Consider the following 27,510-nt stretch of genomic DNA (forward strand, 5'->3'; position numbering starts at 1 on the left):
CAGATGTGTAAATCCCAGCGGACGCTAACATCAGGAGAAAGGATGAGAAGATGGAGAACAGATGTGGAAGGTGAAATACAAAGTGACCCCTGTGCTGGTCAGAGCCTGAGAGGCTGGTGGAGAAGCTCCAGCAGATCAGGTCCAACATCTGGATCCGGGGTCCAGAAGAGCTCAGAAACAGAGAAGAGACTGAACCCTGAACCTCCAGAGCTCAGGCAGACGCGCCCGGCCAGAGAGAGATGAGCCACAGAACCTTCTGACACAGTCAGATATGTTTTAGTAAAGAAACAGCAAAGTTGGTTTTAAGAATGACTGAAGAATAGAAAGATGTAGATCCAGACACTCACTGGCTCTGAGCAGCAAGAAAAGAGCAAATGAATCCTACTTGATTTGGAGCTGAGAAGAATCATAAATCACAGAAATTAACATTTTCATATCTATTTTTGAGGTTTAGTCTCAAGTAAAATGTACAATTCCCTTCCTGTGTGCATGCATTTAGTTTTTTGTTTAGCTGCTCAAACAATTAACTTTGATAATTATCATGTTTATATACATATGGTAAATTATCTTAATGTATGGGTTTGGACAGTCTTCAGACATTATTAAAAAAAAAAACCTTTCACCTCAAAATCCAGCAAATGTCGAAACAGGCTCAGAACACAAGAGTCACAAAGAAACTTTATATAGTTTTCAAGTATTCAAAACTGTTAAATAAGTACAAGATGTGTTCACATGATTTACATATTGGACAATATATGCACTGCCCACTTTTAATTCTTTTTACACGTTTTCCCACTACCCACGCAACACGCTAAAATGTCCGCAAACTATTCACATTTGTTTTGCCTTTCATTTTTTTTTTCATTTTTTGCCTTTTTGTAATCAATTTGAAATCTGGACAGCTGTCTATTGGACAAAGACCACACAGACGTAATACCTGGACCAGTTTACAGTGTAGATGGAGACGAGGGGGGGGGCAGACTGAGCCAGGGTCAGAACGGTGATTAGCTGCTGGTGATATGAACAGTACGTGTTAACACAAGAAAAGTGGGTTAACATTCAAACCACTGTTGATCCCTTGATGTGTCGACTTCCACTTAACAAACTCAAAATAATATACAGAAGGACTGAAGCTGCTGAGTCGTGTCAGAGGTTCGGGGGGGGGGGGGGCAGATGGCTTCAACGGTTTCATTCCTCATTGATTGGTTGTGTCACAAATTTGGTCTAAATGTGTCAAAAAGATCTTTAAGGCACCGAATGCTGTTGGATACAGTTAGTTTGACATTTTGGAAACTGAACGTGTTCCTGTGACAAAAACCAGAGATCGATAGAAGTGATGAGACCGAGCGTTTCTACTCTGGCCTTTAAAGTTAATGCTGCCTCGTCCTACCAACAGGTAAACAGGAGAGAAACTCAAACATTGTATGGAAATAAAAAAGTAGCACCACAGAGAAAAGAAGAAAATATGACTCTATTCCAAAAAGAAACATTTTCAGAAAACACGACTTTCCTCCTCAGAACTCGGATGAACATGGACGCCTGTTAACGTCAGAGCTGCAACTACAAACCCGTCTGGATTATTGATTCATGAATGTGTGATGGCGTCTTCAAATGTTTCCATTTGACCCATAAACAAAATCACTTGTGACCACGGAAGATTTAAATCAAACAAAAAACAAATTCACATTTGAGAAACTGAAAACCAGAGAATTTTACATATTTCCTTAAAATCAAAAAGACGATGAACAAGTTGCAGCTCTGGATAACAACTGGATTTAGGTAGAAAAGAGTAAGACGTGACTTGAGAGGAGCGGTCATGGTTTAGCTGAGGGACATGAGCCAGTCTTTCTGTACATTACTTTTAGAGACTTTTTAGAAAAAGCATATAGGTAGCTTAACATGTGGATAACCATGTTCTCACCTGTAAACTACCACGTGTGCCATGTGACCATTATACCGCAAAAACTCAGGTCCATTCCATTTCCCTCCTCCTGTGATATAAACCTCGTGTGCTTGGTTTGATCTGAGCTCTGCAGCCTCTGGATGAGCTGCTGGTGTCGATAGAGGAAAATAATTGTGCAACACCATCAATTCTTTCATGTGATGATTGAGAGTCAACGTTCAACACTGTCCACACGTTTCACTGGGGCTCCTTCTCCTGGTGAATCTTTATCAAATCTATCAAAATCATACGTTTTACTGTGACACATGAATAATGTTTTAGATGATTGACTTAAACAATAAATAATGCTGATTATTAGTGATTCACTGAAACTCAAGTGGTTCTTTCAGGATAATGGAAACATGGCACCCGGACACAAGTGAACAGCCGGATCTTTTAATGCCTCTGGCCCGAGCGCACCACACGTTCAGCGTGGTTCGCCACACAACTTACAAACTATGAGACAAAAATCTAAACTTCAATAAAAACCTGCCTATGAGACAGAGGGGATAGTCACCATACTGTACATTTTATACAATATCCACAATGAATATATCAAGTGCATTCACTTGAAGGAAAAGTTCTACTTAGAACAAATCCTTGTTTTTCACTTTTCAAACAGGCCGAATTGTTCAGAAACAACAAAGATAAATTTTTGCACTTCAGCTTGATCGATTTAATTTGTCTTGATCAGAGCTAAAATTACACGAACTGATGAAAACAAGTTAAGTGAAGAACAGAGATTTGCTTTAAGTCAACAACGCCTCCAGCAACGTTCATTCAGATTCTCAACTTTTCAGCAATTTTTGTTTTTAAATTACTGTACTTCTTTTACATCAACACGACAGTTGATGAGCGAGTTGTCTTTATTTACAGGGAAGGTGAAGCGATGAGCTCCACAGCTTATGCATTGAGCCTCAGAGACTGATCCTCTCTCCTCCTGGAGGAGATATCGATGTCTATGGAGTCTTTACCCACGATGAGTCGCAGCCGCTTCGCTGGAGGAAGTGGAATGAAATCGTCGTCGAACTCATTGTCAAAGTAGTCGTCTTCGTCGTCATCCTCCTCCTCTTCCTCATCATCGTCGTCGTCATCGTCATCGTCGTCGTCGTCTGAAGAGGACGACGGCTCGGCCAGAACGTTCTGGGTCCGATGTCCACCGTTCCTGGCCTCCAGACTCTGACCCATGTCCCCGCTGTAGGACGACTGGGATATCCTCCGAGCATCGTCCTCTCTCTTCAGCTGGATCTTCAGCTTGGTGGAGCTACTGTGCACCACAGGGGCAAAGCCGTTATTCAGTTTGGCGATGTACGTGCTGCCCTTGTCCTTATCGTGCTCTTTGCTGAACTTAATGCTGATTTTGCTGGAAGAGGCGGAGTTGACGGTGGAGGCTGAGAGGCTGGAGGAGCCGATGGAGTCGTTGGTGTCGTTGGTTTTGCTGCTGCTGCTGTCCCTCCGCCGGCGGAGCGTCAGTTTGGGGATGCCTGTGTTGTTCTCCAGGATCAGCTGTGCATCGTAACGTGTGATCTGACGTTTCTTCTTCCCCTTGTCCTGTGAGCGACAGCCACTCTTGCCCTTGTCCCTGCGCAGGGACTTGCTGCCGTTGGCCGCCCCGTTGAAGTCCCTGTGGCGCTCCGCGATGCTCAGCAGCACGTTGCCACAGTCAGAGTAATTAGGGGCGTGGCCAGAAGCCACCGGCATGAAGGGCTCGCCGTACGGGTTCTCACATTTGATGGTCCGCTCGGTCCTGAGCCGTGACACTCGTTTCCTCCTGGTGCACGAGCCTCTTCGGACGTAGCCAGACTCTAACGCCGGCTGCTCCAGTCCCACTCCGTGGTGGAGATACTCCTCCATGTCAGCTGGCTCTGTTTTAATGACCACTCCACCAGGGACTGGGCTCAAGCCGTCCATGGCACTGGGCTCCAGCTTAACGCCAGCTGCCGTTTCCTGGGCTTTCTCGAGGGTCCTAGTGGACCTGCGAGTTCTGTATGTGGAGCCCTGGCTGCCCTCGCTGCTCTGCACTACTTGGAGGTTTCCATTTTCCTTGGCGGCGTGCCGGGTGAGGCAGCCCCGCGGGCCGAGGGCCGGCTGCCCCAGCTCCGGTCCATCCTTCTCCTTTTTGACGGTGACACCTTTACACAGCGACACCTTGGGGTCCCTGAGACCCAGCTGGCAAGTCTCTCCTTTGGCCAACGCTTTGGGCTCGGCGCCCCTCCGCCGACAGCGCAGCTGCACTTTACCAAGTGAGGTCTTGGATTGGGATTTGAGTCTCTTTGGTACCCGGTTACTGTTCACACGACCTTGCTTGGAACATGAGGTAGTTAGGGCTCTGGACAAAGTCTGTCTGGTTTGAGTCCTGTTCTTGTACTTCAGGCCAGATGAGGATGTTCTTTTTCTGGCAGCTGTAGAAAAGAAAAATGTTTTGAATATGATGTATTATTAACAATATCTGAAACTTACCTCTACATGTTGGCTGGGTTTGCTCTACAGAAATATGTTTTGACAAATTTGCCCCAAATGACTGTAAAAAACACTAAGATTATTCATGTCTGTACAGTATTACATCTATTGTTCAGCTGTAAAATATGTGAATAAATAACCTGGCAGCCTTCAGCCGTGTGCTTGTTACACAGATTCCTTCAGAACCCTGGACTCTGGCAGTAGCAGACTTACATTGATGTGTTTTTGGCATTTCCTGAGAATCTCCGTCTGTGTGGGAGCCGCCTGATTGGCTGTCCGAGCTCCGGTTCCCCTCCCCGAGCTTCTTCAGCCGGTTCAGGCGCTTGTCCGTCTCCCGCAGCCCGTACTTGCTGTTGATCACCGGCACCTCCACTGGCAGCCCAGCTTTGGATTTGAAAGCACCGGTACCCCGTCTGCTCAACAGGGACATGGAATCACACGTCATCACAGCTTCAGGGGCTTCTACCTTGTGCAGTGTGTGTGTGTGGTGACACTCACCGTTCACATGTGTAACATTCACAAAATTCATTGTTTTCCCCAAAGAAACCGTCGCCGTAGTAGCAGGAGATCTCCTCCCCCGGCTCGATGTCCCTCAGAACCTTCACACAGGCCGTGTCGCGTCCTGTCGACACAAACTGAAGACACAACAAACACACAACAGTTTGTTACTTTACTTCCATGTTCAACAGCAGCTGCAGGTTCTTGGTTTCTTCAGAGACACTGAACAAAGGAAGCTACCTTGCAGTTCGGTCGACAATCTGCAGGAGAAAAAGGGAGAAAAGACAAATTAGAGATTCTGCTGAATCATCTCAAATCGTAGCTGCAGCACTAACGATGCTCAATCATCAGAGATATCAAGATGAATACCGTGATTGATGAAGGCCGCCGGGCCCAGCCAGAGCTGTGCACAGTTCTTACGGGTTGAATACATGACGCTGAAGTCGTTCTCCCCGTGTCGGAGCAGCATGTTCTCCTCGCTCTCCGACAGCTCGGCGATGCAGCCGACCAGGTACTCGATCTTATCGTTCCTCTTCCTGTGGAGAAGGTTCCAGCAGGAGGCTGAGTTACTCTTTCACACTAACATCTGTGTAACACACGGACTGAGCTCATGTCCCTAAGGTTCAAACAATAAGTCACTTTACTGATTTGTCAATAAAAGGAAAATTTATAGACATTCATTGATTTATAGATTGTTTCAGTTATGTTTCAACCAAAGCTGAATCCAGGTCCTCCAAGGTGTTTTAATAACTGTTATTCAAAGCTGCCGATTGGACATAGGTCATCTGCAGATGCCACCATGGGCGATATTTAGCAGGCTAATCAATTATGAAAAAGTTGCAGTCGTAGATATTTGTGCGACACAGCAGAATGAACTCACCATTCCTTTGTTGCCACAATTTTAGCTCCATTTTGCTCTGATGAATAACGATTACAAGGGAGAATCTCAAAGCCGCTGTCTGTGGCAAACATCCGCAGATACACAAACACCTGTGACAAACACAACGTTAGTGATCCGAGTGTCGACTGTGGTGCTGAGCAAACAGAGAACATACGATCATATGTTTACATGTTGTTTGAAGAGCCTTTCGTGGGCTTTGGTCTTGTGGAGAAACAGATTTCGGGACCAGTCTCCTGTTGTCAGGGCTCTGAAAGCTTTCTCCATGTTGTCATGCTTCTTGAAACGCTCGATGATCTCTTTCAGCTCCTCTTGTCTTCCCTTAATCGGTCGAAATCTGTGGGGACACGGTGACGTCAGAAACACTAATATCAAGTAAAAAGCACCTGAATCTAAAGACGTGTGTGCAGGTTAATGAAGGTGCTTTCATTTGACTGAAGAAACTGCAGCACCATGAGTTCCCCTGTGATGACTCTGCTGACCTGTTGTTCATTTTATGAGTCTGAAAGCCCAGGTATGGATCCAGGATGAGGCCCGTGGTCATATCATCGTTCTCACACAGCTCCTTGGCAGTCATTCCCGAGGAGGGCACATAGCGCCGCTCTGCCTCCAGACTGGCTGCACTAAACCCTGTGAACAGCAAACAGGCTTAGGAACACGCAAAGACTACACAATCTAGACATTTATCAACACATTGTGCAAACTCACTGCGGCTACATCTCCGGTTTCTGGGATGTGTTTTGCTGTGGCGCAGGGAAGTCCGCTGTGAGTGCTGAGAGCGAGTCTGGCTCTGGCTCACAGGCTGCTCGCCGGTCAACTTGTTTCCGTGTCGTCTGCCATTCAATACCATGTTCCTGGATTCGCCCAACCACTTCATGCCCACAAGCCCCCTGGTCCAGTTGCATTTAGTCTCTGAGTTTAAGAAACACTCGAGTGGGGAAGACTGTGGTCTAAAGTTTGAAACCTGCAAAGCAGAAGCAACAAATGTTACAGCATCCACAGACAAGACTTTTGATTATATCAGAGTTAAGATATACAAATCTGAAAGTGATGGAAACAGGCAGGTGGAGGTGTTGCCCGCTCAGACTGAAGGAAACAGATTCACTCATAACTGAGGATGAGAAAGTAACTGTTCTCACTGAGGGGGGGGGGGGGGGAGTTAGCTTAGCTGCTGAAATCAGGCACTAGTTCCTTCATTACAACGCAGACTCATCTCAGAGCCTGAGCTCTTCACTGAAATAGTTTCTGAACTTACAGGCAACATGACATCACTGCTTGTTAACATGACACTTAACTGTGGTGTAACACACACTCTACATGGCTCTGGCAGCACGCAACATTAGCCTACATTTAGCTAGTAGCTACTGCAAACTCCAGTCCACAGGACCAGTGGGGCTGTATTTCACACAAGGGTTCTGACACCAGGCTCAGTTGAAGCACGTGGCGCCACACGGATCCATGTGAGAGCAGAGAGCTGTGTGACCCCATGACAAACACATATCTCTGGGTGGGGGGGTGGGACAGTTTGGAGCAGGTCACTGTATTAAACACTGCAACTCTTATTTAGTGATAACTTATTGTGGTAAGTTTTTTGTGTGAGCTTGTAATGTAAATTGGTTCAAACATTGGTATTGTTTATATTTGTTTATACTTTGATCTGTTTACTCTTTATATGTTAAAGTTCCCCTTAACAATAAGGAAACGTTTAAAAGTACAGATTTCACACCAGAAGAATCCAAACGATAACAAACAACCTGGACAACTTGCAATGTTCACACTTTACATTGAACTGCGTCTGGGTGACAGGAAGTGAGAGGGGGTCAGGGTTCATGATGCTAACTCCGTCACAGCCTCCACATCACGTGAGCAACACGTCACTCAACTCTGTCAGACTCTGTCCAGCAGCAGAAAGCACCGACACAGCAGCTACACACAGTGGAACCAGGAAGGTACCGATCCATCTCACAAAGGACACATCATGGTGCCAGTCCCAGCTGATCCACCAGCTGCTGCACAGAAAACCACTGCTCCCTGCAGCGCCGCTCAGTGGTAACCCCGAGTACTGCAGCGGCTGACTGTCAAGTGCAACAGTAACGTCGGTGTTTTCTCCACACACACGAATAGAGTCACTGTGTTCATGTCATAAACTCACACGTCATTGTGTACACGTTTCAGCTGCAGGACCAACACCACGCTCTGGACACACGGACACACGAGCGACGTGAACCCCGTGAACGCGTCGCAACAACAACATGTCATTAGTAATCGCTGCATTAAACCTCTGGTTCATTAGCTGGAAGCTAACGCTAGCCTGGAGCCACATACTGGGCCGGGGAGCGGCGGTGCAGACCCGGAGGCCACCGCGCCAGATGAGGCCGAGACGCTCGAGTTCTCCCGCAGCATTGTTTGCTAACAACTGCCCCCCCCTCCCCAACGGCTGCGTTAGCACGATGCTAACAAGCAGCGGACGCACCGGGGAGATGCTCGGCCGCGGAGATTAGCCTCCTCCGCCGGTCCGTGGTCCGTGAAGCTTCACATGAGGAAGTTACACAAACACCAGAAGCTCACACGTTCAATACAGAGACACGATAACACAATGATGGAGCCGCTGGTTCTCAACGACACACATTAACCGTCATAAAAAGAATACACCAACTCCACATCTCACGAGGCTCCGACGCTTTCATGTCTTCATGTAAACATTCAAATAAATCAAATCCAGATCGTGTTATTGTTCATCACGTGTTCAGAATACAAACCTGATCTCACACTGCTCCGTGTGGAGCTAGATTCAAACTTAACTTCCGCAGGTTGCTAGCTTAGCATAAGCTAGCACAGTCTAAAAGCACCATATCAGCCCCTTACACTCTGCACAGTTCGCATTTGTCACTTTCACGATATAAAGATGTGTTAATAGAGTATTCCCACTCGAACAGTTCGCTGCACACACGTCCCGGAGGAGGATGCGACCTGCTGCCTCCCTGCAGACCGCCGGAGCCCCGCAGCTAGCAGCGCTAGCTCTGCTTGTCTGATGTAGAAGCTACTCGCTAGCTTAGCAGGCTAACTAAAGGGAATTAAAAGTTGATGTTCGTGTCTGTACCGATGCGGAGGAGTTCTAACAGAACAGCTGCTCATGGACCCGATGAGGTTCTGTTGTTAATCAGGAGAACAGAGGAGGAACCTCACAGCGTTTTCACGCGTTCCTAAGTTAAATGTCCCAAATCCACAGCAGCGGCCCAGCCGAGCCCACACGGTACTCACACTGTGGTTCTGTACAGCACGGCCCACTGCAGCGCTTCGGAACCAGTCCCGCTTCCACAGCCTGGACCAAAATATCACAGCAAACACATTATTTAGAAATTAACATTAAAATTCAAGATGGCGGCGCAGCACAGGGGAGAAGGAGAGAAAGGCGTAGCACCGCCATCCTGAAGAAAGTAGATCCCACCAACACGCAGCCGCTCTCCGGCGTGTGGACGGAAACACGAGAACCAGAGACAGAACCCACCACCCAGTCCGACCCAGGGAACCACCACGGGACATAACACGTGTTCGCACCGTTAGTGACACGATGTCGGAGATCGTTATTGAGTTTGTGGCTGTGACAGTCGGATGTACACAAAAGTAGTTCTGCATAAACAAACCTCTTTACGCTTCCTACGGATCCAACGGAGGGATACTGATTGTGATTCTGCCTGTGGCCCTGACCCTGTGGAGAGAACATCAGTAGAGCAAGGTAGAACCTCATCAAACCCAATTAGAACCAGATAGAACCTCATCAAAACAAGGTCAAACCTCATTAGAACCAGATAGAACCTCATTAAATCAAGGTAGAACCTAATCAAACCCAATTAGAACCAGATAGAACCCCGTCAAACCAAGGTAGAACCTCATCAAACCCAATTAGAACCAGAGAGAACCTCATCAAAACAAGGTCAAACCTCATTAGAACCAGATGGAACCTCATTAAATCAAGGTAGAACCTAATCAAACCCAATTAGAACCAGATAGAACCTCGTCAAACCAAGGTAGAACCTCATCAAACCCAATTAGAACCAGAGAGAACCTCATCAAAACAAGGTCAAACCTCATTAGAACCAGATGGAACCTCATTAAATCAAGGTAGAACCTCATCAAACCCAATTAGAACCAGATAGAACCTCATTAAAACAAGGTCAAACCTCATTAGAACCAGATAGAACCTCATTAAATCAAGGTATAACCTCATCAAACCTAATAAGAACCAGATAGAACCTCATCAAAACAAGGTAGAACATCATTGAATCAAGGTAGAACCTCATCAAACCCAATTAGAACCAGGTAGAGCCTCATCAAAACAAGGTAGAACCTCATTGAATCAAGGTAGACCTCATTAAACCCCATTATAAGCAGTTAGAAGCTCATCAAAACAAGGTAGAACCTCATCAGACCCCATTAGAACCAGATATAACCTCATTAAATCAAGGTAGAACCTCATCAGACCCCATTAGAACCAGATATAACCTCATCAAAACAAGGCAAATCTCATTAGAACCAGTTAGAACCTCATCAAAACAAGGTAGAACCTCATCAAACCCCATTAGAACCAGATATAATATCATTAAAACAAGGTAGAACCTCATTAAACCTCATTAGAACCACATATAATATCATTAAAACAAAGTAGAACCTCAGTAGAACCATGATTGAACCTCAGTAGAACAAGGTAGAACCTCACTAAGCTTCATTAGAATCAGAAAGAACCTCATTCAAACAAGGTAGAACCTCATCAAACCCAATTAGAACCAGTTAGAAGCTCATCAAAACAAGGTAGAACCTCATCAGACCCCATTAGAACCAGATATAATATCGTTATAACAAGGTAGAACCTCATCCAACCGTGACAGTTGGATGAAAAAAAAGGTGGGATTCTGCCTGTGGCCCTGACCCTGTCAGGAACCTCAGTAGAACAAGGAAGAACTTCATCAAACTTCAGTAGAACAAGGTACAACCCCATTTAACCTCATTAGAACCAGATATAACCTCATTAAACCTCATTAAAATCCATTAGAACCAGACAGAACCTCATTAATACAAGGTAAAACTTTGGTAACACGAGGTAGAACCTTGTTAGAACAATATAGAACCTCATTACAACAATATACAACCTCAGTAGAACCATAGAAGAACACGATAGAACCTCATTAAAAAAGATAAAACCTCATTAGAACATTATGCACACTACTCCGCTCCTCAGCTCCCTTCACTGGTTACCAGTGGCTGCCTGCAGCCGGTTCAGAACCTCAGTACTTGGTACCGTGTTGTGAACGGATCGGGTCCAGTCCACATCCAGGACCTGGTCAAACCTCACACCCCAGCTCGTTCACTGCGCTCTGCCTCGGCCAATCGGCTGCTCCCTCACTGCTAAACACTCATCACTATCACGACTGTTTCCTGTCCTGGCTCCTGATTGGTGGAACCAGCTCCACATCGACAGCCGGACACCAGAAGGATTACACATCTTCCGCCGCAAACTAAAAACTCACCTCTTGAGACTTTACCTTGAATGAAAAATTTAAAATAAAAAATGCTAACAATTTTTGAAAGTAACACTTTAGTAGCACTTAAATGTCACTTACTTATAGCACTTTGTAGTTTTGCTTTATTTTTGAGGAAATTGTACTTTCTTGATTCTAGTTGTTCTGGGTCTGTACCCTCGGGGTTGATGCACTTATTTTAAGTCGCTTTGGATTGAAGCGTCAGCTAAATTAAATGTAAAGTAATAAAACCTCATTATAACAAGATAGAGCCTCATTAAAACAAGAGAGAACATCAGCAGAACATGGTAGAGCCAGAGAATAATATCAACCTCATCTGAACAGTTAGAACTTCATCAAACCTCATCAAAGTAACACAGAACTAAAATATGCAAAGTATATGATAGACTGTAGCGTGTGTGTAGAGGCGTGTACATGTATGAACATGTGTGTCCTCTGTCCTCGTTGACTGGTGGATCTTCCACCTCTGTGCTACACACACATGTAACTGCTGGTGACTGAACTTCACCTGGAATCTGCACTGCTTCGTCCTTTTGAAAGTTAAGATGGAGAAATCACAGTGTTTCATAGATAAAGTGAATTTGAGCTTCTCTCAGCGTCCAATGAAAACGCTCAGACAAACTCATCACATGTTCTACACTCTATTTACAGAAGTTATTTGTGTGTTGGTATAAAAACTATGTATTGTCGTCAGTTGTATAAACTGAGTGGAAGTGTGTATGATTTATTGTCATCTAGTGGTGAGGTGGCAGATTTTAATGTCTGCTGAGGAATCCTGCACAGGGAAATGAACACAAGCAATATATATGGTATAGATATGTTATAGCGATATATGTTATAGATAATCATGCCATGTTTACTAAATTTTTTGTTTTGATTAACACGCACTGTCTCTTATACACTTTAACTTCCTGCTGCAAATTACGAACCAACAGTACTTTGCACATCCCTCCCCTGGTGCTTATAGTAATTTTTTTATATCTAATTTGTGTTTCCCATTTTTATATTTTTTATATTTGAACTTGCACAAATACACTATATACAATTCCTTGTATGTGTAAAGCTGTTTGGAAATAAGACCCGATTCTGATTCAGACATCAACAAAAGATAAGGGTAATTTGATCTATTTATTTAAAAAAATGTTTTTAATTCAGCTACCAGTGTACCCTATCAATTAAAATGTCAATGTAATGGGGCTCACTTTTTAACAACATCATTACACTAATTGTTTATTTTTAAGTTCCTAATTTCATCCCTTTTGTCTTTGGTGTCAACTGACATATCAACACACTTACATAAGCTCTTGTGTCGAGAGCAATATGTATTTACTACTTTTGACATTATTTATTTACTACTTTTTGTGTATGGAATCGAAAAACGAGCTGAGGAGACAAGAAGCCACAGAGTGGAATGTGGGAGCGTGTGGAGCCGGCGGCAGGGAGGCGTCCTGACTCCTGCCCAGCCCGGAGAGCCTCCCAGCTGAAGACTCTGCCGCTCGGACCCTGCCCCGGTGGAGGAGCATGTGAATTGATTTAACAACACACTAACTCCTCCTCAGCTCCTGATGACCAACAACAACCAAACACTGTTTCACATTGATCTGCTCTGACATGGTGGGAATTTGTTTTTTCATCTGCAGAACGAGTGCAGTGTAGTGACTGTTGTATCTGAGGAGGGAACTGTGTTGTTATGGAGTGATGCCCAGAACCAGCTCAGAGGAACCTGAACTCAGTGGGCGTAGAGATCCGTCTTCACGGAGAGTGGGCTGCATCGCCCTGCTGCTTGTGAAGATTAAGATTAAGATGCATTTATTCGTCCCAAACACATGCACAGACATGCAAAGGCACACTCATGCAGGTAGGGAAATTTAATCTCTGCTTTTGACCCATCTGGTGCAGGACACACAGAGCAGTGAGCAACCATGTACGGCGCTCGGGGAGCAGATGTTGGAGGAGAAAGGTGCCTTGCTCGTGAGCACTAGACAGGGTAGGGAGACTCTTGGATTTTTGGACAGATCAATCCAGGTTCATCTTTTGTGTCTCTCCGTGGAGTCGAACCAGAGACCTTCTCTGCCCATAGTCCAAGTTTCTGCCACTAGACCACCGCCTCCACGCCGCTGCCATGGAATCCACCTAAACACCTTTTCTCCCACAGACCCTGGACCTGCTCTGTTTGGGATGAAGGTGTGAGATGAAGGTCTGACCGCTCGGGGAATTCATCTTCATCCAGAACCTGATCCCACTGACCGGAGGGTTTCCCAGTTGGTCGTTGCACTGGGCAGATATTTGATCTCTGCTCATATTAAATACACTAAGGTGCCACTGTAATGTCATCATCAGTAATAACTTAATATCTCGATATCTGAATGTATAAAATAGTTCTTCACAATATAAATGTGCATAATACTATCAAATCATTTGAAAAGACCAGAACCAACAATGAGTCAGTAAACATATAAAAATGAACACACACACAGACATATATATATTTATTTATATAGAGGAAGCAGACTGATCGTGTGGACACATCTTTTAATTTTTATGTGATTAAATATAGGTTTAGTGTTTATTTACAGTTCATGGTTCTTGTGGCTTCTTCTTTGACTGAGATAAACATTAATTGACGGAAAAATTTGAAATGAATGTGAAGTTTTTATCGTCTTTAATCACATTTGTTGATTATATCAATGAATCTTAAATGAAAATATATATATTAATTTTTAATGTATTTTTTTGAACGTTTAACACGTGACAGTGACGCGTCCGGCTACGTCAGAGTTCAAAGTGGACGTGACGTCAGAGCGGGGCTCGTGGTTGGAAGCTTCGCGGGAAAACCTCTCAAAACAAATCGGTTCCGATGGTCGCGTGCTGAACTTCAGCCTCCGGTACCGTGAGATCAGCGGTGTGACGTCACTGTCGGTAACGAACCAGTCCGAGGAACCATTAGCTCTTCTGTTAGCTCCGGGCTAACGCTAATCCGCTAGCTTAGCACTGATCTGCTCCGGTCAGTGGAGCGGGGAACTCACGGTGACCAGTCCGGGATAAAGAGTTGGTGACCGGGGAGAGTGATGGCGGAGAGACCGGAAGACCTGAACCTTCCGAACGCGGTGATCACCCGCATCATCAAGGAGGCTGTGAGTCTGTGTGTGTGTGTGTGTGTGTGTGTGTGTGTGTGTGTGTATCTGTGTGTCTGTGTCTGTGTGTGTGTGTGTGTGTGTGTGTGTGTGTCTCTGTGTGTGTTTGTGAGTACATTTACTCAATTACACATTTGTTGAGTATTACCATTTCCTGATTTATTGAACTTTAACACACTAAAGTGTGAATATTGAACGTGTTATTGATCTGAACGTTTTAGTTACTAAGTGAACTTAGTTAGTTTTAGTTTTTAAATCATTGATATGATAACTAATATTTAAACATATATCAAACAGCTTATGTGTCTGAAATGGTACTGACGTGTATTTTTAGCCCAACAAGACAAACCTGCTTCTCTTATGATTTATATGAATGTTGATATTTTCAATACGTATAGATCTATAATAGACACATGGAAGCTGTGGAAAACATTGAAATTCAGGCAAATACAATGAAAATGAGTTTTTTGGAGCTTCTGACTCTGGAGAATCAGAAGTTATTAAAGAACAATAAGTAATTCTCATATAGAAGCTTTTACATCCACTAACCAGATCACTAACTCTTTTAGAGCTGATTTAACATAACGCTTGTGAAGTTTATACTTCAGCTGGGATTTAACCTTTTCAACACATGTGTGTGTTTGTGTGTCTGTGATGAATCCTTCTGTCGCTCGTCTGTGTTCTGATTCAAATGGTTGAGATAACTCCTCCTCCTCCTCCTCCTCCTCCTCCTCAGCTCCCAGACGGAGTGAACGTGTCCAAAGAAGCGAGACGAGCCATCTCCCAAGCTGCCAGTGTGTTTGTGTTGTACGCCACCTCCTGGTAAGAGCCCAGTGCAGCACACAATCACACACTGTCCAGTAGTGATTCAAGTGGTGTCCTGAGTCCATGTTCCTCACACCGGGAGGACCTCAGGCCCCGCCCACACCTCTACATCATGTGACTCAGACGGCTGCTCTGTGTGGTCGATTCAAACTGAAACCTCAGATCCTGAGGACCCACACTGTTACACACATAGTTTGAGGGAGATTGAACAATGAACACTGAAGTTACAGCCGTTCCTTGTGTCATGGCGACTTGTTGAAATCTGACTCCACACCTCTAACAGGTCATTGGACGAACACGCACAGTGTCCTTATGCCGACGTCATCAATGTCTCGAGACCCTTCGGACAAAGTTTGACACAGTTGTGGTCAATGGACGAAGACAAATTAAGCAAAGTGTAAGAAGTGCAAAAAAACAATTAATTTTCTGTCACTACCAGGGGGCGCTGTGGTTGTGAGTTCTGTGTAGATGTCTTCTGACCGGGACTCTTGTCCTACATGTCCAGTTTGGAGTAGATTGGACCTTGAATGTCCGAGACACTTCCACCTTGTGTTTGGATGGAGACTCAAAATGGACGCCACGGTCACACCGTGAGACGAGAACTTAATAATAAGATGTTTTAATCTCCATCTTGTTGAGAGGACACACGTTGATCTGATGAAAGCTCTACGAGGACTTTGTTAAAATACACAACATGTACAAGGGACAAAATGGCCACCGAATCCAAAACGGCCGACTTCCTGTTGCGTTAATCAAATTGGTGCAAGGGACTTTTTTGTGTGGTCATGATGCACGTGTGTACTGGATTTTGTGAAGATCGGTTATAGCTGTCAAAAATTAGATGGATTGATCTGAATATTGTAATGAAGAGCAATGAGGCCAAATGTTCATGTAGCCTGAGGACTCGTGAACTCCAGGTTGTCTCTTTATGGCTTTTCTCAACTGCCACCATATTAAGTTTTAATAAACACCAGTGGAAGTGGTCTGCACGGTTCTATAGATCTGTTTTGCTTCTGTTTGTCTCGTTCCAGTGCAAATAACTTTGCGATGAAAGCCAAAAGAAAAACTCTGAATGCAGGAGACGTGTTGTCAGCGATGGAGGAGATGGAGTTCGAACGCTTCCTGGAGCCGCTCAAAGAATCTCTGGAGGGTTCGTACAATGTGATCTTTATAGTTATGATTATATATGAATGTTGGGGTTTTTCAGGCCGTTGTGTTTGTCTCACACAAATTTATGAATTCAAGAGGTTGATTCAGACCGATTCACTGATCTATGGTCCAGGATCAGATCCACCATCAGGATCAGGTCCAGGATCAGGATGTGGTCACAGCAGCAATTCTGGATAATCACCTTTTATATGATATAATGAAGTACATGTCTTTAATTAGATGTATTAATCCATAACATCCAGTTAATGGTGAGTTTGTCTCAACAGTGTATAAGAAGGGCCAGAAAGGAAAGAAGGAGGTGACAGAGCAGAAGCGCAAAGATAAAGAGAAGAAGACCGACTCCGAGAACGACAAGAGCCGGGAGGAGGAAGAGGAGGAGGAGGAGGAGGAGGAGGAGCGGATGGATGAGGAGCCCCAAGCTGAGAATGAAGGGGAGGAGGAGGAGGTGGAGAACTGAGGAGGTTTCACCAGAGCTCTGCTGACATGAACCATGAAATACACTCCCTCCTCTGACGTGACCCCCCCGACGTGACGCGACCATCATCCAATCACAGGGAAGCAGTGACATCAGGTTTCAGAGGAGGAGGAGTTACAGACGTCCAGCTTCTGTCTTCCACACACACACACACACCCACACAAACACGCACACACACCTCGTTCCATTTTGTGTTTAATCTTTTTGTGGTAACATTTAGATATTTGCGCTGTATGATTTCTTCTGTAACACAATTTCTGGACCGGCCTGGCTGAACCCCTGTAGGTGTTCATGGAACTATTCTGAATATGAGTGTTCATGTTGTTGTGTACATGTTGTGTACCAGCAGCCATTAAACAGGAAGTCGTCCCCTCCTCCGGCCTCATGTTTGTGTGAGAGTAAACCAGACCAAAAGTAACACAACTGTGTCACTGATGACAACATCTGCAGTTCTTCTTCTCTTGTTATCGTGGAGCTGCACAAATGACGACCGGGTCGAACTCCATCCAGAACGTGTCATTGGACCAACACACTCAACTCAACCAAGCTCATCAAGGTCCGATCTTTAAATATGTAGAAGAACAATTATTTTTTCTGAACATTTTTGGAAAAAGTCAGACGAGCCTGATCTCACATCGTTAAAGATGTTTCTAAAAACCCGGATCTGCTCGGTTTATCAGACCCGAGACAGAAGTTCATCTTCCTGCCGACGTCCCGTCCCTCAAGTTTCCATAAATCCATTTCCTAGAGGACGTCTGAAATGTTGGAGCAACTTTTAAACATCCTGTGACGCATCAACCTCCACAAGTTATAATAGTAATTTAAATTAATGAATCTGAACTAGACCTTAAACTGGAAAAAGTCAGATCTGTAACTCATATGATTTAATAAATAAGTGTCCTGACATTTGAGCGTTACAAATATAAATCACTCAGTTTTTCACATCCTCTGATATTAAATCTGAGAACATGTTTGTTGTTGGACCGTCTCCGATCCAGTAGCTGTGCATTTAGGTTTTGTATTTCTAGCTTTTTGAAACATTTGTACTTACTCAGATTTCAATAAATATTTTGTATGAAACTGAAGTGCAGCTTCATTCATGACTCCAGATGTATAAAAACTTTACCTTCTATCAGGTTGATTCATGGAGAAGAAACTTCTACATCCATTATACTGCCGACAGGTTTCTTAGCTTCAGTTTAAAATCAAAATATACAGTCACATTTCAAATGAATGTAGTTATATTTAATATCATTTTAATGAACAGCTGGTAAATAATCAATATCTTTATTAATCTGTAAAAACTGTTTATGTAAAAATACTTTTACATCACATCAGTATAAAGCTCGTGGTTTCCCTAGCAACTCAGTGTCTGGACCAATCAGAGGTGGATCTCTACCCCCCCACACCTTCATCCTTTAGTTCAGGGGGAGTTCAGGAGGGAGGAGCAGTGTGTGTTACAGTGTCTGTAGGAGGAGGAGGAAGGTGTCTCCAGGAGATGCCGACTCCTCTGGATGTTTGACCTCGACTCACGTCAGGACACATTTATTAGAACATGACAGGAAGTAGAGTCAGTCACATGATCACTGTCAGGATTTTATAATTATAGTTTTAAATGTGTGTGTCTGTGCGTTACATTGTGTGTCCTGGTGGCTGTGGGAACATACACCCTCATCAATGCTGCTAACTTTAATCTTGATGTTTTCCTGCAGGGGACATCTGTCCGTCCTCAGAGACAGACCCTCACGTGTCTGAGGTTTCTATGTATTTGTACCTGTTAAAGGGTTCTTAGTAGTTTGTCCTGTTTCTTGTTGAGGGTTAAGTACAGAGGATGTCTCACAATGTTAAAGCCCTATGAGACAAATTGTGAATATGGGCTATACAAATAAAATTTGATACACTTGTTCTATAATTTAATAAATGCAAAACTATAGTTTTATATATATCTTGTGTAACTTTATAAGCTTTGTTATCAATATGTTTTGCGGCTGCAGACATTTTATTTGGGGGATGCATCTTCACTTTAAAATATATCCTCTTCCAAGAGAGTCCATCCACCATGATCTCTACAAACCCTGTTGTGTAGATAAGTTTATAAATGTTGAGGTTGTTGCACAGAGGAAACAAAAACAAGATGCTCAATTTTTATCAACTTTTTATTTGCCTCAGTTTACTCTGTGGGACACTCCACTTTGCCGCTGTTGATGTCATCGATGACATCATGTGGAGGGCGACCATCGATGGTGCAGCCGACAGACTGAGAGGTGCCCAGGATCTCCTTGATGGTTCCTGAAGAGGGAAGATCAAGTCAGTGAAGATCCGGCTGCTACATGTGAAGTCGTAACATTGACAAAACAGGTGAAAACTTAAATGACTAGAATAGAAATGTTCCAGTCTTTTCGGCACAGAGCGACCCATTAGTGGGAGCAGCTCCGTTTCCTAAAGCTGGGTCTATCTGAGCCTCCACTGGATTATACTCAGCCACTGGGCAGACTGGCATAGTGGCGGGAGGCTGAACTGGGCGTCAGGACAGAGTGGGACTCTTACCGGAGAGCTCCCTGGCGATGGAGCGGTGCCTCATGAGGCGAGCGATGCCCACGATCTCATCGAAGGTCACGCTGCCACTGTGCTTGACTGGAAGAGAAGAGATGATGTTAATCTCCCAGTTCAAATGGGTAATGTATATGGAGCTTTCCTAGACTTGATGGCCACTTAAAGTGCTTTTCACAAATACAGTGCATCTACATATTATATTGGACATTATGATGGTCACTTACTGTTCTTGACCTTCTTCCTGTCACGAGGCGGCTCCTTCAGAGCCTTGATGATCAGAGCGGACGCAGAGGGAACCACCTCGATCTGAACACAGGGACGAGTCAATCCACCAGTCACACCAGTACATCGGGTTCAACAGTGAAATGTACCATCTTCATTATGTATCTATACAAAGATTCTCCATCTTCCTTCATAAAAATTATATGAATGAGTCAGTCTTTAAGATTTTACAAACAAAGAAGCCTTTTTGGATAATTCTGTTTTATATCATGTTGTGTTAGATTCTTTGAGTGGTGTGAGGTCTGCATGTGGATGGGGGGGGTACGTACGGCTGCGTTTCTGTTCTGGATCGTCAGCTTCACGGTGATCCTCAGGCCCTTCCAGTCACCGGTGGCCTTGGCGATGTCATCACCAACCTTCTTGGGAGACTGGAGAGAAAAGAGGACGTGAGCTCATCTGCTGCGGGGACATGGAGACACTTTGAATAGGTTAGTTTAAACTAAAGAGGTAGTGATGGTTTGTCTCAGTCTTTTCGGCACAGAGCAACCCATGAGTGTGAACGGCCCCGTTTCCTAAAGCTGGGTCAATCTGAGCCTCCACTGGATTATACTCAGCCACTGGGCAGACTGGCATAGTGGCGGGAGGCTGGTGGAACACACTAAATACTGTTAAGTACTCACCAGACCCAGAGGTCCGATCTTAGGGGCGAGAGCTGAGGTGGCACCAACTTCTCCTCCTGTGCATCTCATGAACACTGTGGGACAGAGAACCTTCAGTCAGTCCTCATGAGTCAGTGACGCGTGAAGAAGCGACGCCATTGACTGCAACTGTATGACTCGTTAAACCCTGATATGAAGTGATGGAGATTTATAATAAATAAAACCACAGGTCAAATTACAGCTCATTGTTTTAACACGGACCCGCAGCGACGAGCTTCATCAAGTCTATCGATACATAAACACATTTATTTGACCTCTATTAATCATGAAAACTCCAGATGAAGCCTAAATTAATTTAATGTTCATTAATACTTTACCACAAATTAAAAAACCATCATGTGCATAAACGTGACCTTATTAAACGTCAGGTTTCAGGTTGCTCTAAAACACGAGGCTACAATAATCATCACATGCTTTTAGCTCTGATTCAGAGTCAGTTCATCTGTGCTAATGGTAGCCTAGCTTTAGCATGTTAGCAGCTAGCAGGTTAGGCCCACGTGTTCCCTGCTGCAGTCAAAGTGAAGCAGAACACGTAAATACTAAATGAGAGTATTTCTATACATTTGCAGTATTTCTATACACTTGCAGTATTTCTATACACTTGCAGTATTTCTATACACTTGCGGTGTGGATCCAGCCTCCGGCTCGTGTCCTCTCTTTACCGTGTCTCTGCGTCGCTCAGAGACCGGCTCCATGTTGTCTCCGCACAGAGCAACGTACCGATCTTAATCTCGTTGGGGTCGAACTTGGGAGGCATGATGTCGCTGCTGTGAAGCCGGAGCTCGGTTCTGCTACTCGGTGTTGGTGTCGGATGAACCCGGGTTCGGGACGACCGAGAAGATGCACCTTCACCGGAGGGGGACGAGGGAGAGAGAGAGATGGAGGCCGGAAGCTGCTATATATACCCGACAAGAACCGCGAGACTTCCACAAGACCGCGAGACTTCAACAGCACCGCGAGACTTCCACAGGACCGCGAGACTTCCACAGGGCCGCGAGACTTCAACAGCACCGCGAGACTTCCACAGGGCCGCGATACTTCCACAGGGCCGCGAGACTTCAACAGCACCGCGAGACTTCCACAGGGCCGCGATACTTCAACAGCACCGCGAGACTTCCACAGGGCCGCGATACTTCCACAGACCGCGAGACTTCCACAGACCGCGAGACTTCCACAGGGCCGCGAGACTTCCACTTCCGCCCTCAGTTCTCACTGTGAAGACCATAGATATGGTGAAGACTACAAATAAAAATCCGTTTATTTAAATGACATGAAAATTAAAATATCACTTTATCAAATATAAACAAATATGATATGATATATTTTTGAAGTGCTGAGGGTTCGGTCAGTGGACAGTGGTTCTGTGAACTGGGCTGACTGGAGGAACGTGTTCTGCTGGACTGCAAGAGTAATATGTGAGTATTACAGTGTGTGTGTGTGGTGGTGGGGGGGGGGGGGGGGGCTGCAGTTTTCCTGTGTGATTCCTGCAGGACGTTTTGACTCATGAGCTGCTCGACAGGAATAGCAACGCAACACAAGAGGGAGTCAGTGGGTGAGAAGCAGAGATCATCACTTAATATGCATCATGAAAATCTGACCGTCCAAAATTCACAACTCATATTATTAACGGATACGGCTTGTGTGTATTTTCACAGACCCCTCAGGATTTATTGGAAATCTCACATTTGAATTATTTTATATAAAATATTATACTAATAATTACAATCATTATCTTTTTGATGATACAGGAAAATATGTTTAGGTTTAAATTCACTTTTTTGTGAAAATAAACATAGAAATCATATTACACACACACACACACACACACACACACACACACACACTCAGCTTTTGTTTTCCTTTTACATGCAATATGAATATACATGCACAGATAAATCCATCTTACTCTGTGTTGTCTGGCTGGATGTCTCTAGTTCGTTTAAAGTTGAAAATAAATGAAAAAAGAAACCTTCTCGATATTGTATTGGACCAATGAATGAAATGATTGACTAACACCATTTATTGTGGCTCAATAAATTTCAAGCTGTGGTAATGACTGACAGCAACAGACCTGTTGTCACTGGGACTGGGACAGGACCACTGTGTTGACTGGTTTGTGACGTCTTCAGGACGCTGGAGTCAAGTGTCTCCAGCATGAGACACAAAGGATCCAGTTGCATTCCTGCAGAGGAGACGACAGCGAGACAAGCAAACACCCTTCTCCCAGTCTTTTACTCTGTGTGTGCGTGTGTGTGTGTGTGTGTGTGTGTGTGTGTGTGTGTGGGCGCTGTATTACTCATGCTGTGGAGGCCTGAATCTGTTGTATTACAGACACTGATCCAGCTTCTTAAATCATTAAATCTTTTAGCTTTGAGTTCAAACGTTTGTTCTCGTCTCGACATTCTTCACTTTTCTGACACACATGAAATAAAAATGAATGTGTGTGAAACTCATTTTTAGACTTAAAACTTGGTTTTAGGGTTGTGGGTTAATAAGTGACCTCATGGAGCTAGAAGTGCGTGTGTGTGTGTGTGTGTGTGTGTGTCTGTCACTGATAGTGCAGGCGAACACAGAGTGGAGTGTGATGTTATTTCTGAATAAACAAACTGTGAGTCTGAGGCTCAACCAACGAGCCAATGTTAACAGCGCACACACACACACAAACACACACACACACACACAAACACACACAGACACACACACACACAAAGCTGGACAGCTCATTTGTTAAAGGGGGATGATTCGATTTCTACACAGCTCTTCCTCCTCTTCTCCTCTTCTTGGTCCCATGTCTCTGCTTTAGGAGTTCCTCTATCGATCGCTGTGGACCGGTCTCCAGTCGAGGGACTCAGGCTGGAGGACATCTTGTCTCTTATAATGGATTCAAAGAGCAGAAGAAATTGTCCTTGTGTTCCTGCTCTTCAAGCGTTTCAATCCATCAGCTCATCAGTGTTTCCAAAAGCTGATTGTCTCCTTCGGCTCTGATTGTGTGTGAGGGAAGAATCCATGAGACCACTTTAACCTTCTCAATCCAAGAGGACCATTAGCTTAGCTTAGCATAAAGACTGGAAGCAGGGGAAACAGCTGACCAGGCTGAAGGTCTGCCTGTCTGCGTGGACAGTAACAACTTTCTGTACATAGCATGAACTAGCATGTAGCAAATAGCAGCGCACACAGCTACACAACGCAGCCGCGGAGCATCACCACGTCAGAGAAACAACAACAAACACAACAACCATGCACTTTGCTCAACTCTGTTTAAACTGTGCTTCAAAAAGAAACTTGGTTTTGAGGACGTCACAGACTTTGACTCCAGGAGCTCGTCGTCTCATCTGTTCTCACTCAATCGTTTTAACAACAAAGCTCATTAAATGTTTTTTAATATGTCACTCACAAAATATTTGAGTTGTAGTTTTATTATAATCACTCACATTTCTTCACATTTTAATGTTTATACAAACCTCTCTCACCGAACTTCACCGACCAGCCTTGTCCTCCTGCACCACAGACGGTCTGTGGATGTCCCTTCTGACCTTTGTAACATGACTTATTGATTTATACAAAATATTGCCTCTGAACATAATCCACAAAGTTTGATACTCATTTTATTTTAATTGCATTTTTAATTAACATATGTAGATCTGTAAATATGCCTCTGTGTCATATCAGTCCTAACCACTTGGAGGTGAACAAAGCTACTGAATACTTATAATATTGTGTCCTGTGGATATTACTGTGAAAAACATGAATACAAACGATGATACAGATTCTCACCAGATGCACAAATAGAAAACAAGTCTCTGTGAACCCACACGGTGAGAAGATGTGTCTTTGTGTAATTGGGTGAACGAGCAGCTTCTGTTCACAGTCGATGAACTCGCTGTCGATCTGTCAGGCAGCTTGTGTGTGTGTGTGTGGGGGGGGGGGCTCAGAGGGCAGCTCATCAATAACTGTAAATGGACACCTGACCTGTATAATCTGATTCCTTTCTGAGGGCTTCCTCCAGCGACTTCCTGTCGGGCTCCTTCCATCAGGAGAACCAGGAGCAGCACAAACAGGCTGAATGTGTAATGAGGCTCACGTCAGCGTTCCATGTTAATGAAGCTGCTCGTCAGACACGGGTCAGGCCCGGATTAGAAGCAGGAGTTAATTAACGAGGCTTTGAGAGGAATGTTTGTGCTGAGTCGAGGGCGAGTTATCAGTTGCCCTGCTGCACAGGTCCCCTGGTGATTTGGCACAAATTGAGAGAGCGCCGCTATTCCCCAGGAGTTTGGTTTAATTTCTTCAGTCGGAGAGTTTCCGCTGAACCGTGTTAACCTCCAGCACCACCAGGAAATGAAGTTGCCAAAGAGGCTTAAGGTTTCCAAACACAATGAAGGGCAGATTGTAGTCTTCATCCTCCGGCTGCAGTCGGAGAGGAGAGAGAGAGAGATGTGTTTCTGACATGTAAAGAAGCTGCTCTGTGCAGCTCAGGGGAGATGGAGCTCCAATAACAACATGTTTTATCACAGGAAAACCTCTGTGGACATCACGGAAAAATACTCATGCTGCAGGAGGTAAAGTGAGGAGAAGTTCAAAAGTAACAGCAGAACCATTTTGTATTCATCAGCTAACGTCATGTTAGGATCACTGAATATCACAAAATGATTTCACCCAGCAGCAGGTGAGTAGAAGGACCTGAGGAGCCTGCTCACACACACATGGTGACACAGATTGAAACCTTCTGGTCTCCAAAGAGACGAAGCTCGTGTCACGGCCAAGTGGACGTCTTCATCTTCTACATGTCCGGCTCCTCTTCTTCATCCTGAGATGTTTGTGTTCTTCCAGTTTCACGTCACGTGTTAGAAACCTCATCAACACGTCCACTCGCTCACTGGGAAGCTTCCACACATTGTCCTGCTGGTTCCTCACATGGACTCTGACATGTTACACACATGTTACCAGGAGGCTGCAGGAGAAGATCCAGAACATGTCCAGAGACACTGACTCAGACATTAGTTCTCATAGACAGAACCTGCAGGACACATTAGCACATGAATCCCAGAATCAGAATCAGAATCAGAAAGTATTTATTGCCAACTAGGTTTACACTTACCAGGAATTTGCTCTGGTTATTGGTGCATACAATGAACATAGAACATCCTGAACATCCTTCTGAAGTCCACAACCATCTCCACTGTTTTCAGAGCGTTGAGCTCCAGGTTGTTCAGATCACACCAGGTCACCAGATGGTCAATCTCCCACCTGTAGGCGGACTCATCCCCATCAGAGAGGAGCCCAATGAGGGTGGTGTCACCCGCGACCTGAAGGAGTTTGACGGACAGGTGCCTGGAGGTGCAGCTGTTGGTATACAGGGAGAAGAGAAGAGGGGAAAGAACACAGCCTTGAGGGGAACCGGTGCTGATGGATCTGAGTTCAGAGACATGCTGACCCAGCCTCACGCGTTGCCTCCTGTCAGACAGGAAGTCAGTGATCCACCTGCAGGTGGAGTCAGGCCCACTCAGCTGGGAGAGCTTCTCCTGTAGCAGGTTCAGGATGATGGTGTTGAAGGCAGAGCTGAAGTCCACAAACAGGATCCTGGCGTAGGTTCCTGAGGAGTCCAGGTGCTGGAGGATGAAGTGGAGGGCCAGGTTGACTGCATGGTCTACAGACCTGTTGGCTCTGTAGGCAAACTGCAGGGGTCCAGGAGAGGGTCAGTGATGGCTTTGAGGTGACAAAGCACGAGAAGCTCAAATGCCTTCATCACCACAGAGGTCAGGGCGACGGGTCTGTAGTCGTTGAGTCCAGAGATCTTGGTTTTTTTGGGGACAGGGATGATGGTGGAGGTGTCTCTTTATTTTATTTAGCTGCCATCGTAGACTGTGTGTGTGATGAGCCGGGAGCAGGTAAATAATGGACGTGGACTTCTTCTGAGAACTCATGAGGTAGGCTTCTCTAACCTACTGTTCTGGCGCCCACTTGTTTTCAGTACCTGAGAACTATAAATCAAAAAGTGTCCGTCCGTCCCCAACAGACTCGGAGAAGCATACTTTAGCCTTTAGCCCTCTCCAGACAGAGGCAGAGTCATTGGCTGAGAACTGTTGTTGGAGTTTCTCAGAGTGAAGTCGTTTAGCTTCTCTCACCTCCTTGCTGAACCTGTATTTAGACTCTATAAACCTGACCCGCTCCTGAACGCCTCTTCCTTCTCCAACCTTAACTGTTTGAGTTGTGAACCAGGGTTTGTGATTGTTGTAAATCACCCTGATGCATGATGGACACAGCTGTTCTCACAGAAGCTGATATAAGAAGTCCCAGCCTCTGTGTACTCATCCAGACTATCAGTAGTAGTCCTGAACACATCCCAGTCTGTACAGTCAGAGCACACCTGAAGACCCTCCACAGCCTCACTGGTCCACTGCTCTGAAGTCCTCACAACAGGTTTACAGAGTTTGAGTTTCTGCCTGAATGCAGGAATCAAATGGACCATGACGTGGTCCGAGCGTCCCAGTGCAGCCCGGGGGGGGCGGCGTGATAAGCACTGCTCACTGTGGTGTAACAATCGTGGACAATGGTTAGAGTCGTGACTGACTCTACTCAGTACATTTCCCAGCATGCACCTGCAGCCTGACAGCGTCCCAGCATGCCCTCCCTCCTCCTCCTGGCTGTTTGTGGATTATTGTGTAATCCCTGATATTCATCAGTCTGGGGTCAGAGGTCATCTTATTACAATTCCACAGCATCAGTCTCATCTGGGTGTGGGTTTACAGAGACAAACACAAACAGCCTTTATCTTACAGCTGGCGTCCACTTCACTCGGCGGGGACACACCTGAGAGGGACAGACGTGTCCAGAGAGCCCGTTGGGATGTGGACAGAATCAGCTGATCTCTGCAGAGTCGTTACATCCTGTCTCCGTCTGCCGCTGCTCACCTGGACCAGGGGACGTCCTGCTGAGTCGGACACGTGGGACAGACAAGCTCGGGACAGAGTCTGACTGAAACCAGACCAGACCAAAGTTCTGTTTTAGGTCTCGGACTCTCCAGAGAAGAGTGGATGTCAGTGATGAAGAGATAATAATGTTAATATAAACCAAATGAGA

At 45.0% G+C, this 27,510-nt stretch overlaps 3 protein-coding genes and 2 non-coding genes across 9 annotated transcripts; 1 reads left to right on the top strand and 4 right to left on the bottom strand.

Moving 5' to 3' along the window:
• Positions 1–660: 660 nt before the first annotated feature.
• Positions 661–9,410, bottom strand: kmt5b (lysine methyltransferase 5B). 3 transcript variants are annotated; one of them, XM_053419475.1, is made up of 10 exons: positions 9,060–9,410; positions 6,507–6,762; positions 6,281–6,428; positions 5,970–6,135; positions 5,781–5,890; positions 5,270–5,436; positions 5,141–5,160; positions 4,901–5,037; positions 4,616–4,815; positions 661–4,344 (listed from the first exon to the last, which is right to left on the bottom strand). In XM_053419475.1, exons 2-10 carry the CDS (start codon positions 6,673–6,675, stop codon positions 2,846–2,848), a joined length of 2,616 nt encoding a protein of 871 aa, XP_053275450.1. In that variant the 5' UTR covers positions 6,676–6,762; positions 9,060–9,410; the 3' UTR covers positions 661–2,845. The 3 variants fall into 3 exon arrangements, with proteins under 3 accessions (XP_053275450.1, XP_053275467.1, XP_053275458.1); XM_053419492.1 differs by lacking the exon at positions 9,060–9,410 and adding an exon at positions 8,899–9,049; XM_053419483.1 differs by lacking the exon at positions 9,060–9,410 and adding an exon at positions 8,558–8,824.
• A 4,697-nt stretch (positions 9,411–14,107) lies between these two features.
• pole3 (polymerase (DNA directed), epsilon 3 (p17 subunit)) lies at positions 14,108–18,024 on the top strand. 2 transcript variants are annotated; one of them, XM_053413740.1, is made up of 5 exons: positions 14,108–14,469; positions 15,206–15,291; positions 15,578–15,691; positions 16,326–16,444; positions 16,731–18,024. In XM_053413740.1, the coding sequence occupies exons 1-5, from the start codon at positions 14,404–14,406 to the stop codon at positions 16,919–16,921; spliced, it is 576 nt and encodes a 191-aa protein (XP_053269715.1). In that variant the 5' UTR covers positions 14,108–14,403; the 3' UTR covers positions 16,922–18,024. The 2 variants fall into 2 exon arrangements, with proteins under 2 accessions (XP_053269715.1, XP_053269785.1); XM_053413810.1 differs by lacking the exon at positions 15,578–15,691.
• Positions 18,025–19,077: 1,053 nt separating this feature from the next.
• Positions 19,078–21,322, bottom strand: rpl12 (ribosomal protein L12). Of its 2 annotated transcripts, none has more exons than XM_053418693.1 (6): positions 21,154–21,322; positions 20,395–20,468; positions 20,044–20,142; positions 19,717–19,798; positions 19,487–19,573; positions 19,078–19,228 (listed from the first exon to the last, which is right to left on the bottom strand). In XM_053418693.1, the coding sequence occupies exons 1-6, from the start codon at positions 21,188–21,190 to the stop codon at positions 19,110–19,112; spliced, it is 498 nt and encodes a 165-aa protein (XP_053274668.1). In that variant the 5' UTR covers positions 21,191–21,322; the 3' UTR covers positions 19,078–19,109. The 2 variants fall into 2 exon arrangements, with proteins under 2 accessions (XP_053274668.1, XP_053274679.1); XM_053418704.1 differs by having other exon boundaries at positions 21,096–21,246.
• On the bottom strand, positions 19,323–19,448 carry LOC128446012 (small nucleolar RNA SNORA65). Its single transcript, XR_008339540.1, has one exon. It is a non-coding gene; the product is annotated as a small nucleolar RNA SNORA65 (small nucleolar RNA).
• LOC128446016 (small nucleolar RNA SNORA65) lies at positions 20,231–20,356 on the bottom strand. The gene has a single exon (XR_008339541.1). It is a non-coding gene; the product is annotated as a small nucleolar RNA SNORA65 (small nucleolar RNA).
• Positions 21,323–27,510: the final 6,188 nt, after the last annotated feature.

The sequence above is a fragment of the Pleuronectes platessa genome, chromosome 1 (genome assembly GCF_947347685.1).
Source record: "Pleuronectes platessa chromosome 1, fPlePla1.1, whole genome shotgun sequence".
In the NCBI taxonomy this organism is placed as follows: Eukaryota; Metazoa; Chordata; class Actinopteri; order Pleuronectiformes; family Pleuronectidae; genus Pleuronectes; species Pleuronectes platessa.